The sequence below is a fragment of the Lolium rigidum genome, chromosome 3 (assembly GCF_022539505.1).
Source record: "Lolium rigidum isolate FL_2022 chromosome 3, APGP_CSIRO_Lrig_0.1, whole genome shotgun sequence".
NCBI lineage: Eukaryota > Viridiplantae > Streptophyta > Magnoliopsida > Poales > Poaceae > Lolium > Lolium rigidum.
The window spans coordinates 231,862,568-231,878,439 of NC_061510.1; the positions used below are offsets into that span (position 1 = coordinate 231,862,568).

A 15,872-nucleotide genomic window follows, 5' to 3' on the forward strand; every position below is an offset into this window, starting at 1 on the left:
CCTTCGCAGAGGGAAGCAGGGATTAAATCATGTGCTAGAGCTTTTTAAGTTTTGAAATCATATAGAGAGCATAAAAGTAAAGTTTTGAGAGGTGTTTGTTGTTATCAACGAATGGTAGTGGGCACTCTAACCCCCTCATCAAACAGACTTTCAAAGAGCGGCTCCCATGAAGGACGTTATCTCCACCAGCAAGGTAGATCATCCCTCTTCTCTTTTGTTTACACATGTATTTTAGTTTTATTTATGGGTGACACTCCTCCCAACCTTTTGCTTACACAAGCCATGGCTAACCGAATCCTTGGGTGCCTTCCAACATTCACATACCATGAAGGAGTGTCTATTTGCAAAATTAAGTTGCTTACTGATGAATCAGGGAAAAACATGTGAAGAGAATTATTAATGAAAGTTAATTAATTGGGGCTGGGAACCCCGTTGCCAGATCTTTTTGCAAAATTATTGGATAAGAAGATGAAGCCACTAGTCCATTGGTGAAAGCTGCCCAACAAGATTGAAAGATAAAACACCACATACTTCCTCATGAGCTATAAAACATTGACACAAATAAGAGATAATAAAGTTTTGAATTGTTTAAAGGTAGCACATGAAGTATTTACTTAGGATGGAAGAAAATACCACATAGTAGGTAGGTATGGTGGACACACATGGCATAGGTTTTGGCTCAAGGTTTTGGATGCACGAGAAGCATTTCCTCTCAGTACAAGGCTTTGGCTAGCAAGGTTGTTTGAAGCAAACACAAGTATGAACCGGTACAGCAAAACTTACATAAGAACATATTGCAAGCATTATAAAACTCTACACTGTCTTCCTTGTTGCTCAAACACTTCTACTAGAAAATATCTAGACCTTCGAGAGACCAATCATGCAAACCAATTTTCAACAAGCTCTACGGTATTTCTCCACTAATAGGTTTAAACTACATGATGCAAGAGAAACATGATCTACTTGAGAGCTCAAAACAATTGCCAAGTATCAAATTATCCAAGACAATATGAGGCATTTTCTGTTTCCAACCAAATAGCAATAAATGCAATAGCTTCCAACTTTTGTCATTGAACATTAAAAGTAAAACGAAGAACACAAGTGTTCATATGAAAAAGCGGAGCGTGTATCTCTCCCACACAAGGATTGCTAGGATCCGATTTTATTCAAACAAGAACAAAAATAAAAACACACAGACTCCAAGTGAAGCACATAAGATGTGACCGAATAAAAATATAGTTTCACTAGAGGCGACCTGATAAGTTGTTGATGAAGAAGGGTGTGCCTTGGGCATCCCCAAGCTTAGACGCTTGATTCTTCTTGAAATATGCAGGGATGAACCACGGGGGCATCCCCAAGCTTAGACTTTTCACTCTTCTTGATCATATATCATCCTCCTCTCTTGACCCTTGAAAACTACCTTCACACCAAACTTCTCATAAACTTCATTAGAGGGGTTAGTACTCAAAAAACTTTAATCCACTTTTAGTCCTGTAGTGACACATTGCAAGAACTCAATAAAACATTAGCTACAGCTCTGCACGTCTCGAAAGCCTCACTTAAAGTCCACAAGAGACAATGCAAAAAAACAGAGACAGGATCTGCCAAAACAGAACAGCCAGTAAACACGAATTTTTTAGAGGTACTTCCGTTGCGCTAATCAGAAAACTCAAAACTAATGAAAGTTGCGTACATATCTGTGGATCACTCATGTAAATTGGCAGATTTTTCTGAGTTTCCTACAGAGAATCCTACCCCAATTCGTGACAGCAAGAAATCTGTTTCTGCGCAGAAATCCAAATCTAGCATCAACCTTCTATTAGAGACTTCACTTGGCACAACATTGCAATAAAATAAAGATAAGGAGAGGTTACTACAGTAGTAAAAACTTCCAAAACACAACAAAACAGTAGCGAAATAAAGACATGGATTATCTCCCAAGAAGTGCTTTCTTTATAGCCATTAAGATGGGCTCAGCAGTTTTAATGATGCACTCGCAAGAAATAAGAGTTGAAGCAAAAGAGAGCATCAATAAGCAAATTCAAAACACATTTAAGTCTAACCCACTTCCTATGCATAGGAATCTTGTACACAAATAAATTCATGAAGAACAAAGTGACAAGCATAAGAAGATAAAACAAAAGTAACTTCAAAAGTTTCAGCATATAGAGAGGTGTTTTAGTACCATGCAAATTTCTACAACCATATTTTCCTCTCTCATAATAATTTTCAGTAGCTTCATGAATAAACTCAACAACATAACTATCACATATAGCATGCTTTTCATGATCCACAAACATATAATTTTTATCAAGCTCAAAAAGAATGGGATTAAAACTTTCAAATCCACTTTTATCAATAATATAACAAGATGATTGATCATTCTCAAGAGATATGGGACTCCTAGATAAAGTCAAGACCTTTCCAATCCCATTTTCATTAGTAGTACAATTAATAGTATCAAGTAACATAGGACCATCATCTAGAGATTTATCATAAACATTTGCCAAGCAAAACTCTTTAGTACCATGCATTTCGACATCAGGCACAAACAAATCATTATCATAAGATTTATCAAAATAGCATGGATTATCATGAATAATAGTAGCATAATTATTCTCACAAGTTTTACTCATAGGGAATATTTCAAGAGAATCCACAGGAACATAACATTCATCCGCCTTTGGTAAGCATGGAGGACAATCAAATAGTGTAAGAGATAAAGAGTTACTCTCATTAGAAGGTTGGCATGGGTAGCTAATCCATTCTTCCTCTTTCGTTCATCACTCTCCTCTTCTTTTTCATCCAATGAGCTTTCGGTTCATCAATTTCCTCCTCTTTTTCATCCAATGAGCTTTCGAGTTCATAAATTTCTTCTTCCATCGGTTCCTGCAAATTGTGAGTGCATTCTTGTGCATTAATGAGTCTCTCTTTATAATCAATGATATAAGGATTATCATTGTAGCTTTCTATGCAAAAATTAAGGATAGAAGAGACATAATCTTTAAGGTCCTTACAAACAACACAAGTTTCATAATTTTTAGCCATGAAGGATTCTATCTCAGAGGCTCCCATAAATAAGACAAATTGTTCTACCTCTTCGAACCCAAAATGAATATAGCTATTCCAATTATAGTTCTTAATTAAAACTTCCTCACTAAAGCCACATTGAAATTTAAGATGTTTAGTATCCTGTTGAGAGCAACAGTTTATATCATGGCGTTTAAGCAAGATTTTAGCAATTGCATTCAATTTTTCTATCACAGCACTCATAACTTTTCCCGTTCTTGATTCTCTATAATTATTATATAATTCAATAAGCTCCAAATAGTTTGTAGGTTCTCCCATAGCAACAGTTTTTTAATTTTTCGGTTTTTCAAATTTTTATGGATTTTTGGGTATATAGAGGAAATAAAACAAGACAAAAATAAACTAGGCAAAAGTAAACTAAGCAAAATAATACTAGACATAAATAAACTAAGCACAAATAAACTAGACAAAAGTAAACTAAGCAAAACAAAATAAAATAAAACAAAAACAGAGAGAGAGGTAGAGTGTACTCCCTAGGTGAACTTATGAGTAGAGCTATGCCTCCCCGACAACGGCGCTAGAAAATAGTCTTGATAACCCACAAGTATAGGGGATCGCAACAGTCTTCGAGGGAAGTAAAACCCAAATTTATTGATTCGACACAAGGGGAGGTAAAGAATACTTATAAGCCTTAACAACTAAGTTGTCAATTCAGCTGCACCTGGAAAAGCACTAGTAACAGGGGTGATGTGAAAGTAGCGAGTAATATGAGAGCAATAGTAACGAGTAACACGAGCGAGCAGTAATAGTAACACGAGAGGCAATGGCACCGGAAAATAGTTGATACTACTTCCAATGACATGTAGAACGAGTATATGATGATGAGAGATGGACCGGGGTTCCCAGCTATCTACACTAGTGGTAACTCTCCAATAACAAGTGTTGGGTGAACAAATTACAGTTGGGCAATTGATAGGATTGAAATAGCATTAAGACAGAACATCAAGATTATTAATCATGTAGGCATGTTTTCCATATATAGTCATACGTGCTCGCAATGAGAAACTTGTATAACATCTTTTGTCCAACCAGCCGGTGGCAGCCGGGCCTCAAGGGAATCTACTGGCAATTAAGGTACTCCTTTTAATAGAGCACCGGAGCAAAGCATTAACACTTGGTGAAAACATGTGATCCTCATACCTACGCCTTCCCCTCCAGCTTATCCCGATTGATGTCACTGCGGGGCCTCGGGTTCCGGACATAGACATGTGCAAACAACTTGTAGATACAATCTAAGCAATAAGTATAGAGCTTAAATCTAAGATCATGCCACTCAGGCCCTAGTGAAAAGCATTAAACACAACAAGATTGCAGCAACAATAACTTCACAAACTTTATAGATAGACTAATCATAATGTAACAATCCATCGGATCCCAACAAACACAACACCGATTACATCAGATGAATCTCAATCATGTAAGGCAGCTCATGAGATCATTGTATTGAAGTACATGGGGGAGAGAGTACCAACTAGCTACGGCTAGAACCCGTAGTCCATGGGGGAACTACTCACGAGCATGATGGAGGCGGTGGCGTCGATGGAGATGGCTTCCGGGGGCACTTCCCCGTCCCGGCGGCGTGCCGGAACAGAGACTTCTGTCCCCCGAAACGGAGTTTCGCGATGGCGGCGGCGCCCCTGGAGTCTTTCTGGAGTTTCGTCAATTGGTGTCGCGTTTTAAGGTCGAAAGGGCTTATATAGGCGAAGAGGCGGCGCAGGAGGGGCACCAGGGCGCCCTCCCGACCTGGCGGCGCGGCCAGGCCTGGGCCCGCGCCCAGGTGTGGTGTGGTGGCCCCCTGGCCCGCCTCCGACTCTCCTTCGGTGTTCTGGAGACTTCAGGGAAAATAAGATATTTGGTCTTCGTTTCGTCGAATTCCGAGAATATTGCCCGAACAGCCTTTCTGGAACAAAAAACAGCAGAAAACAGGAACTGGCACTTCGGCATCTTGTTAATAGGTTAGTTCCGGAAAATGCATGAAATCATTATAAAGTGCGAGCAAAACATGTAGGTATTGTCATAAAACAAGCATGGAACATCAGAAATTATAGGTACGCTGGAGACGTATCAGTAGTCCAGAGGGGAGCGTCGGGGGCTGGCCGAGGCGGCGTCCCCATATGGCGGCACGGCCCAGGGGCCCACCGCGCCGCCATGTGGTGTGCGCACCTCGTGGCCCCCCTCCGTCTCGTCTTCTGGCTCCGTAGGTCTTCTGTGAAAATAGGCCCATTGCAATTATTTCCGGGGATTTTCCTGAAAGTTGATTTTCTGCACAAAAATAAGACACCAGGGCAATTCTGCTGAAAACAGCGTTAGTCCGTGTTAGTTGTATCCAAAATACACAAATTAGAGGCAAAACAATAGAAAAAGTGTTCGGGAAAGTAGATACGTTTTGGACGTATCACCCGCCATCTCGAACCGAGCCGTGCCAGGCTCATAAGGAAACATCGGCGGAGGTGGACGCTCATAGACCACCTCGAAAGGCGAGGCATGCAGGGCGGAGTGATATGAGGTGTTGTAGAAGTACTCTGCCCATGCCAACCTGTCCACCCAAGCTCGTGGACGATCACGTGTAACACAGCGCAAATACATGGCGATCACCTTATTGACCACCTCGAATTGGCCATCCGTCTGAGGGTGGAACGTCGTGCTGATGCGGAGCTTTACGTCAGCCAACCGAAAAAGATTCCGCCAGACGTGACCCGTGAACACATGATCACGGTCGCTGACGATGGACGAAGGAAACCCGTGGAGGCGGACGATGCCATTGAAAAAGGCCCGGGCCACGGACGCGGCTGTATAGGGGTGACTGAGGGCGATGAAGTGCGCGTACTTGGAGAAGCGGTCAACCACCGTGAGGATGACGGACTTGCCACCCACCTTGGGAAGGCCCTCGATGAAGTCCATGGAGATATCAGCCCACACCTGTGAGGGCACATCCAGCGGCTGTAGCATACCCGCAGGTCGCAGCGTCTCCATCTTGTTCCGCTGGCACGTCACGGATGACCGCACCCAGTCATGGACCAGGGCGCCATCACCGGGGATGTAGAAATCAGCACGGAGGCGATGGAGGGTCATCTGCACGTCCTCGTGTCCTGCAGAGTGCGCCAGGGACAAGACCTGGTGGCGCAGGTCACCATGGGCGGACACGAAAAGGCGGCACCCGTGTAGAAGTAGCCCATCGTCCAGGCGCCAGGGCGCCCCTAGCTCGCCGGTGTCAAGGCGCCCGCGGAGCGCATGCGCGTCCGCGACAGTAGAAGTCGCCCGACGAATGTCGTCGGTGAAGGCGAAGGACGGCCCAGAGCGGATGCACAGGACAGTGCCAGCCGTGGCAACGTCGTCCGCTACATCCTCAGTGTTGCGGCGGGACAAGGCGTCAACGACCGTGTTGAGACGGCCTAGGCGGTACTCGACGGTGAAGTCGAAGCCGAAGAGCTTGCTGATCCACTGGTGCTGCGGGACGGTGGAGAGGTACTGGTCCAGCAAGAACTTGAGGCTATAGAGGTCCGTGCGCACACGGAACGACCGACCCCAAAGGTAAAGTCGCCAATGGCGCACCGCCTGGACCAGCTCGATAAGCTCGCGCTCGTATGCCGCGAGCTTGTGATGGTGAGCGGCGAAGGGGCGGCTGAAGAAGGCCAGTGGTCCCTCGCCCTGGTGGAGGACGGCGCCGAAGCCGATGCCGGAGGTGTCGCAGTCCACCACGAACGGCATGTCGAAGTCCAGCATCTGGAGGACATGTCCCGTCGTGAGCACCCACTGGAGAGTCGCGAATGCCGTAGTCTCCTCCTCGTCCGAGGAGAAGGCGTCGCGTCGAAGGAGGCGCGTCAGTGGCGCGGCGATGAGGCCGAAGTCCCGAATGTACTTCCGGTAGTAGCCGGTGAGGCCCAAGAAGCCGCGGAGAGCCCGAGGTGACTGCGGGGCCAGCCACGTGGCGACGCTGGCGACCTTGTCCGTGTCCATCGCGACACCTTCCGCCGAGATGACGTGCCCCAGGTATGCGACGGAGGTCGTGCCGAACGAGCACTTCGAGCGCTTGACGTGGAGACGATGCGCTCGAAGCTCGTTGAAGATGATGGCCACATGCTGCAGGTGCTCCGCCCAGGATGAACTGTAGATAAGAATGCCATCAAAGAAAACAAGGACAAAGCGGCGCAAGTATGTGCTGAGCACGTCGTTCATCAGGGCCTGGAAGGTCGCCGACGCGTTGGAGAGGCCGAACGGCATCACCAGGAACTCGAAGTGGCCATGGTGAGTACGGAACGCCGTCTTCTCGATGTCATCCGGGTGCATGCGCACCGATGATAGCCCGAATGCAGGTCGAGCTTGGTGAAGAAGCGCGCTCCATGTAGCTCGTCCAAGAGCTCATCCACGACGGGGATGGAGAACTTGTCCTTGGACGTCATGGCATTGAGGGCGTGGTAGTTGATGCAGAAGCGCCATGTGCCATCGGCCTTGCGCACAAGGAGCACCGGGGCGGAGAACGGCGATGTCAAAATCCGGATGATGCCCTGCGCGAGCATGACCACCACCTGGCGCTCGAGCTCGTCCTTCTGCAGCTGGGGGTACCGGTACGGGCGCACGGAGACGAGGTTCGGTGGCCGGCAGCGAGTGGATGCGGTGGTCACGGTGGCCGCGCGGATGGGAGGCCCTGTGGCTTGTCGAAGATGTCACTGTGTTGCTGCAGGAGGTCGACCAGGAGAGGATGCGCCTTGTCAAGTGCGGCCGCCATCAACTGAAGCTGCGGGGTCACGGCGCCGGAGCCGCCGATGCCCGTCTACTGAATGCAATGGCCACCCTCGCGCCAAAAGATGAGGGACAACACGTCGAGGTCCCAAAGGATGGGGCCTAGTGTGGACAGGAAGTCGAAGCTGAGGATGAAGTCGTAGCAGCCCAGGTCGATGCCGACGCAGTCGATGGAGAAGGGCTCGTCGCCGATGAGGATGGGAACCTGCCGTGCCACGCCCTGGTAAGCAAGGCGGTCCCCGTTGGCGATGGTGATGGTGCCGCTGAACTTCTCCGCGCCCGCCGGCTGGAGGGCGAGGCGGCACATGGCATCCCTGGACAGGAAGTTGTGCGTCGAGCCCGTGTTCACGAGCGTGGTGAGATGCTCCCCGTGGATCGTCACCGGAAGCAGCATCGTCTTCCCCGTCTTGATGCTCGCCATGGCATGAAGGGAGACGACGAAGGCGGTCGCATCGACCGGCCCGGAGGTCATGACGCCGGCCTCGGAGAGTGTGGTGGCGTCGAACTCCACGGTGAGGGCCTCCACCTCTGCGTCATCGACGGTTTCCAAGTAGAACAGGATAGCGCACGTATGACCCGGCGCGTACGGCTCGTCGTAGTTGAAGGACAGGCCCTTGCGGCGCCGCTCGAGCTGCTCGGCTGACGTCAAGCGCCGAAAGGTATGTGTCGGCGCAGGGGCGGCTGCAGCAGCGGCCGGCAGGGCGGGGTGGCGGTCGCCGGTGCGGGGCGGGTCGGGGGCGTGCGCCGCAGCCTAGGAACACCTGCTGCATGGCGTTGGCGTGCTGCTCGTACGTGCGCGTGTAGTACATGGCCGTCTGCAGGTCCTGGGGGTCGCACATCTCGACGTCGACGCGGATGTGGTCGGGGAGGCCGCCGACGAAGAGCTCGGCGCGCTGGAGAGCCGTGACGCTAGGCGCATGGCAGGCCAACCTCTGGAAGTGGTCAGCGAAGTCCTGCACTGAGGTGGTGAAGGGGAGGCGACCGAGCTCGGCCAGGCGGCTCCCACGTATGGCGTGGGGGGGGGGGGCGAACCGGAGGAGGCACAGGTCACGAAAGTGCTCCCACGGAGGCATCCCACCCTCGTCCTGCTCGAGGGCGTAGTACCACGTCTGTGCGGCGCCACAGAGGTGGTAAGAGGCGATCCACGTGCGGTCGGATGCCATGGTCCGCTGCGCCCTGAAAAATTGGTCGCACTGATTGAGCCAGTTCAGAGGGTCGACGATGCCGTCGTAGGTGGCGAACTCCAGCTTGGTGAAGTGAGGCGGCTGCTGCACGTGCGGCGAGGCCGTGTAGGCGCCCTCGTGGCGACCCATCGTGGCGGGAGGAGAGTACCGCGGCACCATGGAGCTCCCGGCGTCTGGGTAAGTATACCCGCCGAACCCCCCGAAGGTGGTGGCGGGCGACTGCAGCACCGTCGGCTGTGGCGGCGCCGTCGTGTAGGTTGGCGTGTCGATCCACGTCGGCAGCGGGGATGGCGACGATGGGAAACTGATCTGGGTGATCGGGAGTCCCTGAAGCGCGACGGTGGACGGTGGTGGTGGCGCGAAGGGCGCAGCCGGCGGGGGTGGTGGCGGCGGTGGCTCGCGTAGAGAGCCTGGAGGAAGGTCCGGAGGTTCGAGACTGCCAGGGTGAGGTCGCGGATCGCTGATGACATCTCCGCCGGAGAGAGGATGGGGGTCGCATCGGCCGTCATGGCCACGGTGCCCGAGGCGGTCGGACCCGAGGTGGCCGGCGGCGGCTGGGGCAGCGGCGGCGGCTGCTGCGAGGTGGCAGTGGCCGCGCCGGTGGAGTCGGCGGCGGTGGTGGGGAGGCCTGAAGAACTCATCGAACCAAAGCAATCTGATACCAAATTGGTAGAAACTACGGTTCTACCAGGTCTTGGGCGTAGATTATAGGGATGGAAGTGAGGGTGGTGAGGCTGAAGACGCAGACGCCGGCTACTGGGCGCCGTCGCTGCGAGAGGGAGGAGGTGGCGGCTAGGGCAGGGTGTGGCTAGGGCTTGGGGCTCCCGTCTCCTGAGGGAGACGACAACAGTATATGTTTATTGTCTGATTATAATCGAAGGGGTACATGTGTTTATATAGGAGGACAGCTCCTCTAAACCCTAGATAATTTGGGTTAAGCCCCTAATTTGGCCCACTATAGGGCCTCTTTCGTGCATACTCGGAGCCCGACCATAACATGTAATATTTCAAAACGGTGGGTGCACCGTCACACCTTGATAGATAGTACCCTCCTCCTTTCTCCGGGCTTGGAACCGGCTATGCAACATAAGTATAACACTTATCATAACATAGGCGGAGTTACCTACCTACCCTAGCTACCAAAGAGGAAAATAATGAAGAGTCTGGATACAAGTCCATACATGTCATTACAAAACGTAACAAAGCATTACAAACTAAATAAAATATGTTTTTATATTTTTATCGTTTTCTCATTTTTGTTGGAAATTTATTTTCAATTTTTTTCATTTTTCATTTTCCTTTTTTTTTAAATTTTCCACCCAGAAAAGATGCACCCATGGATCAGTGACCAAATTATAGTTTCACGAGCTGTTGGAATCAAGTAGTACCTACAAAAGAATAAGCTCACAAAATAAGCGTAGTCATGTATATCAAGAAATTTAAGCTATGATCAAATCATATGCAAATATAATAACCAGGTTATAGACTACATTAAAAAAAAGGTAAAAGGCGAAAAGTACACTCGACAAACAGTGCAAATTAAACATAACTGAGATTTATCCATTTGTAAAAAAGATACCATGAAGGATAGAAGTATGCCGTCTTTCAATCTAGTATACAGTGGACAGTGTTTCCCTATCAACCCACCTCTCTACTGTGTGCGTTCAGAATTTCAATTGGGCATACAAAAGCTGAAAACAGGGTGCTACGTGTGCAGACATCCAGCATGAGCAAAGAATTTTAGTTTAGCACTCATCAAGTAGTCTCTGTTTATTGGAGCACCTAGTTGTGTGTACAAGTAGAACAAGTTTAGGTGCAAATGTTATGAACTCCTGAGAGGATAATTAAGAGAAGCTGAACAACAGTGTGGCGTTTGGTTAGTTCAAGGGTGGAATAGAGAGGCAACAAGTTGAGTAACAATCTGAAGCTACTAAAGTTTACTCCTTCAACCGCTGCTATCTAAATGGGCATGTACTCAAGATATTTTGGGATATATACAGTTTCTGAAGCACATCAGTGTGGTATGTAATAGCCGGTGTTTCCCCCCTGTGCATTGCTAGTTTAAGAGCGAAAGACCAACTGCGTAGAAACGTTGTCGAGTTCTCTGTTTAACCTAAATAGTGTCATCAAATGCAATCGGAACGGGCTAGATGAGAAAAATGTTACGTGTAGTCGAGCATAGCATTGGATGCACCATCAGACAAGATCAGAGCAGATAACTAAGACAACATAAATAAATAAACAAATAATTATAGGCTAGTTTTCATACCTGGTGTTTTCTCACTTCTAGGCCACATGTATACATCCACGTCTTCACCGTGAAGTTTCCGGTGCTGCTCTTGAATCCCCGGCACCCACAGCTTAGATATGTCCTGCATATCCACATCCAGCCACAACTGCTGCAAACTGCCTAACCCCTCAACGCACCGTAAGTCTGGACAACGAGTTACACGGAGATTCCCCACCTGAGGAAGGTTCGAGACCCTCTCTAGGTCGCCGCATCCCTGGATTAGAAGCGTCTCAGAGAGGAACGGGAGGTCCTCCACCACCTTCAAGGAGCTTGCTTCTCTTAATTGGAGCTCTTTCAAGCTGGTGGCCTCCTGTCCAAGCTGTCGTGGGAGAGATCTCAGCTTGGGGCAGCTCACAAGTCCCAACTCCTTCAAGCATGGCAGCAGCTGCATCCCTGGAGACGGGGCTTCCCCCTTTTGTATCTCAGCAGATCCATCCTCTCCCCCTTCCGCTGCCTCTGCATCTCCATCTTCAACAAAGGACCACTCCTCCCAATTGGGCATATTCCCGAAGATCAACGTTTCGAGCTTGGGGAAAGCAACAACCGCATCCGTGGATCTGCGATTATCCCCCCTGCAACCCACGAATTCGGGCCCAATCTTGGTAACTGCTGCTGCTCCATCAATTCTCAGATATTTCAGGTTGGGCAGCTGCCCGATTGGTGGAAGATGCACACATGAATTGCAGTCTATGAGTACCAAGTGTATAACTGAAGACACATGGGTGGTACCAAGCCATGTGGGATACCTCCGACCAAAGAATCCTCTGATACATAGATCTTCCAGGTTGGGTGGAGGGATTAGCTGCTGAAAGACCTTCTCAATGTTGCTAACATCTTCCTCTGAATATGGTTCCTCTGTACGTTCCGTGCAGCACAGATACAAAACTTTGAGATGTTTTTTCTCTGTCAGCAATGAATCTGTACTGTAAGGAGTAGCCCTTTCCAATTTAATCATATCAAGCTTCCTTAGCTGTGAGAGATGTGCCAGCTCCTCCAACTTCCATCCATCTTGTGTTTTACCATTATCACCTCCAGCGCCAATAGGAAATCCTTCTAAATCGTTGATGAATTTCAATCTGCCTATTCCTTCTGGAACCTGATTTACTGGTGTATCATCCAGACCAAGGCGCCTTAAATTGCACAATCGTGTAATTGCTAAAGGAAGACAGTGCAGAGCTTTACACCTTTGCAAGTTCAATATCTGAAGATTTATGAGGCAACCGATGAACTCCGGAAGACAAGATATTTCTGTACCATCGAGATCAAGTAGTCGTAGATGGATCAAACTTCCAACACAATCTGGAATGTGTTGTACCAGTGAGTCACTCAGATCCAAAACACGAAGATACGGAAATTTCATGAAAAATGTATTGTCAACTCTCCATGGCTGGTGGTCAGTCTGGAAGGTCCTCACCTTAAATTCTCCATTATCCATGCTAGGTAACACTAATAAATCCTTCTTGGGGATAGCAGTAAGGTGTCGCATTTTTGACATACTGCTAACCATTAATGATTCCGGGTCGCCAACAAAACATTCTTCTCTTGATAAATAACAAGCTAGATGCCTTAAGACGTCATGCACTTTGCATTTCGCATGGTCAAAAGATGTTTCATCTGGTTCGAGAAGATTCCGATGGATTAGCTCATAGTAGTACTCTTCTGCTGTATCTTCTAGTAGTTGCCCTCGTTGTTCCTTTACAAAGCCCTCAGCAACCCATAATCTGATAAGATCATCACGGGAAATTACAGCATCTTCAGGATACAATGCACAATAAAGGAAGCACTGCCTCAGATGATGTGGTAACTCATTGTAGCTAAGATATAAAGCTCCTTCTATATCATCAGGAAGTTTGCTCTCTGACCAAGCATCAATTAATCTCAAAATCTTTTTCCACTCACTTTCTGTTTGATCTTTCCTTGCCAAAACACTCGCAATGACCTTGATGGCAAGTGGGAGATAGCCACATTTACGAACAATTTCGATCCCAGTGCTTCTCAGATTGTGTACTTCTTTCTCTGCAACAATATCCATGCTCTTCCAAAGTAGCTCCCATCCCACCTCTTCTGACATTAGATCAACTTTATGGGTATGCTCTGTATGGATATTCATTGCAATTCTAACATCTCGTGTGGTTACTAAAATCACTGCTGTATTTGCACTACACAATGGAGTCTTTAGTAGATCGGTCCATACATTAGATTTCCACACATCATCTAGAACAAGAAAGAAGCTCTTGCCATCAATTGTTTCTGCAATCTTGTTCTGGAGCTCTGCTATGGACTCACCTTGCTCTTGATGCACCCCGATATTTCTGAGAATCTCTTTTAGAAGATTAACTTCATTGCACTCTTGAGAAACACAAACCCATGCGTGTTTGTTGAAGTTTCCTTTTATTTTTTGATCATTGTATATTTTCTGGGCTAGCGTTGTCTTTCCAACCCCTCCGGTACCAACAATAGCGAGCTTATAATTCTTATATCCCTTGTGGGCAAGCACCAAATCCACCAGTTTTCTGCTAGAATGTACAATCTCCTTTCCCACAAGGTTGGGTTGTACAAGCTTGGAACTTAATCTCTGTTTGGATGTTGAGCCTTGGCCACAAGGTGCTATACCGGGATGTAGAAAACTGTTTCCATGCTTTGAGAGCTTCTCAATTCTTTTGTTGAGGTCTCTGATCTTAACAGCAATTTCATGACGCCTCTGAATACCAGGAAAGCAAGATAAAAACGAAATGTCCCAACATGGATTTGATTTTCTAGATGATGATGTGTGATCTCTTAGTAGCTTGCTTCCTTCAAATCTGGCCGAGTCAACAATATCATCAGCATCATACATAGCATCTCTTAGCTCACTGATCCAATTTTGAACTGCTGACTCATGTATCATCCTTTGCTCGGCATCATAAAGGAAGCATTGTATTTGTTTTATTGTTCCCTGCAATTCTTCGAGCTCTTCTTTTACACCGAGAATTAGTACGGCATTCTCCACAATGATTTCTTGCAACTTTGTGATGCATGATCCAACCAAAGGATCTAATACAGCTGCCATCAAATGAACTTGATGAGGGAGATCCACAAGAAATACCAAGCGTTTTTCTTCAAAAAATGACAACTTTGCAGGCTGCAATCACGCACGATGTGTTAGTAATATGGTTTGAAATAACAATATTCACTAAAAAAATATTATGAAAAATAACTTCCACAGATATTGCTATTTATTTTGCTGTTACATACTGAATAAGTTCAGGCACTGAAGCTCGGGGGCCCCAATATTTCACGCTGCATGTATGCTGGTAGATGTCCAGAACAGTGAAGGAACTTGTTCTGAACTCTGAAGTATAAACGGTTTGAACCATGTTTAAAGCAGGTAACTACATACAGAGGTTATTACTTTCTCGCTTGTTATTGCACTAATAAATATCCATCGTGGTGTTTGCATACAGTGGTATGGTAACGTATTGAGGTATCAAATCCTGAGTTAGCAGCTTGCCTTCCACTTATACATGCAAATAGATATTTATTTAGTTATATTAGCGTTGCTTACAAGATGGAAGGTCATTAATTGGAATGTTACCTGCTAGCTTATGCACAGAAATATAGTTAGTTTCCCTTGAGCTATTCTTATTTTACCGCAATAAATTGATCTATTGTATATCACCAACAACAATTGATTTCTCAGACGCTAGCCTAGAAGTAAGGAAACACTATCAGTTCTTAGCTTTTTCTCTTGCTTTTTGTAGCTTAGCTCTCTGGCTTTTTTTTCAGTTTGTTTTGGGTTGTGCCGTAGGGTTTGAGCCATGTTGGTGTTCTTCTAATATAACACATTTGGGTGTGTTCTCAAGAAAAACTGCCCTTATCATTTCGTGTTTGTAGATTGACATTTATCTTTGTTTTGTATGTTAACAAGGTTTATTAGTCTGTTTTACTCTATCAAAGCGCCATTAAACGGCAGCTGCATAGCATCCTAAATACAGAACCTTGTGAGAATTCCAGTAGTTCCAGTTAGAACAGCGGTATATCATTATATAGACCATGATTGTGTGATTCATATTCTGGGTCATCAGCTCTAATCACGGTCTACCATGCTAGCCAACAAGCCGTGATGACATATTTCAGAAACATGATGGAACCAAAGCTGCAAGGTCTAAAATACAATTGCAATTATTACCTTGGATGCAACTATTCCAGCAACAAAATAAACTGCCGATGATAAAGCTCAAGCAAAATCATCATCTTGTAGCCTGCTCTGATGATCAGACCATTAGAAGATCTCAACGTACTGAGGCTGAGGGAGGTGAAAAGCACCCCTGGACAAACTAATGCACTAAATAGGTAACAGAGAACTATCTGTCAATCACCAGAGAAAAAACAGAGATATTCCATGCTGTTACACCTAAAAAAGGAGGGGATGACAGACAAGGTCACAAGGTGGTTTGGTCAATAGCTCTGAGTAAAATGAGAGAAGAATTGCAACTTTTACTGGGGATGCAGAATATACCTGAAGAGGGGTTAAATCCTTGATCGAATGCAGGAAAGAGAGTAGTTTGTGTGAACACGAACAGTTCTCT

The 15,872-nt window shown here is 46.9% G+C and overlaps 1 protein-coding gene across 1 annotated transcript; it reads right to left on the reverse strand.

Moving 5' to 3' along the window:
- Window positions 1-10,101: 10,101 nt before the first annotated feature.
- LOC124703119 (putative disease resistance protein RGA4) lies at window positions 10,102-14,353 on the reverse strand. The gene is made up of 2 exons (XM_047235332.1): window positions 11,284-14,353; window positions 10,102-10,402 (listed from the first exon to the last, which is right to left on the reverse strand). Exons 1-2 carry the CDS (start codon window positions 14,351-14,353, stop codon window positions 10,392-10,394), a joined length of 3,081 nt encoding a protein of 1,026 aa, XP_047091288.1. The 3' UTR covers window positions 10,102-10,391.
- Between the last annotated feature and the right edge of the window lie 1,519 nt (window positions 14,354-15,872).

Coding starts and splice junctions, on each gene's coding strand:
- LOC124703119 (XM_047235332.1), bottom strand. CDS start 14,353: ATGGCAGCTGTATTAGATCCTTTGGTTGGATCATGCATCACAAAGTTG.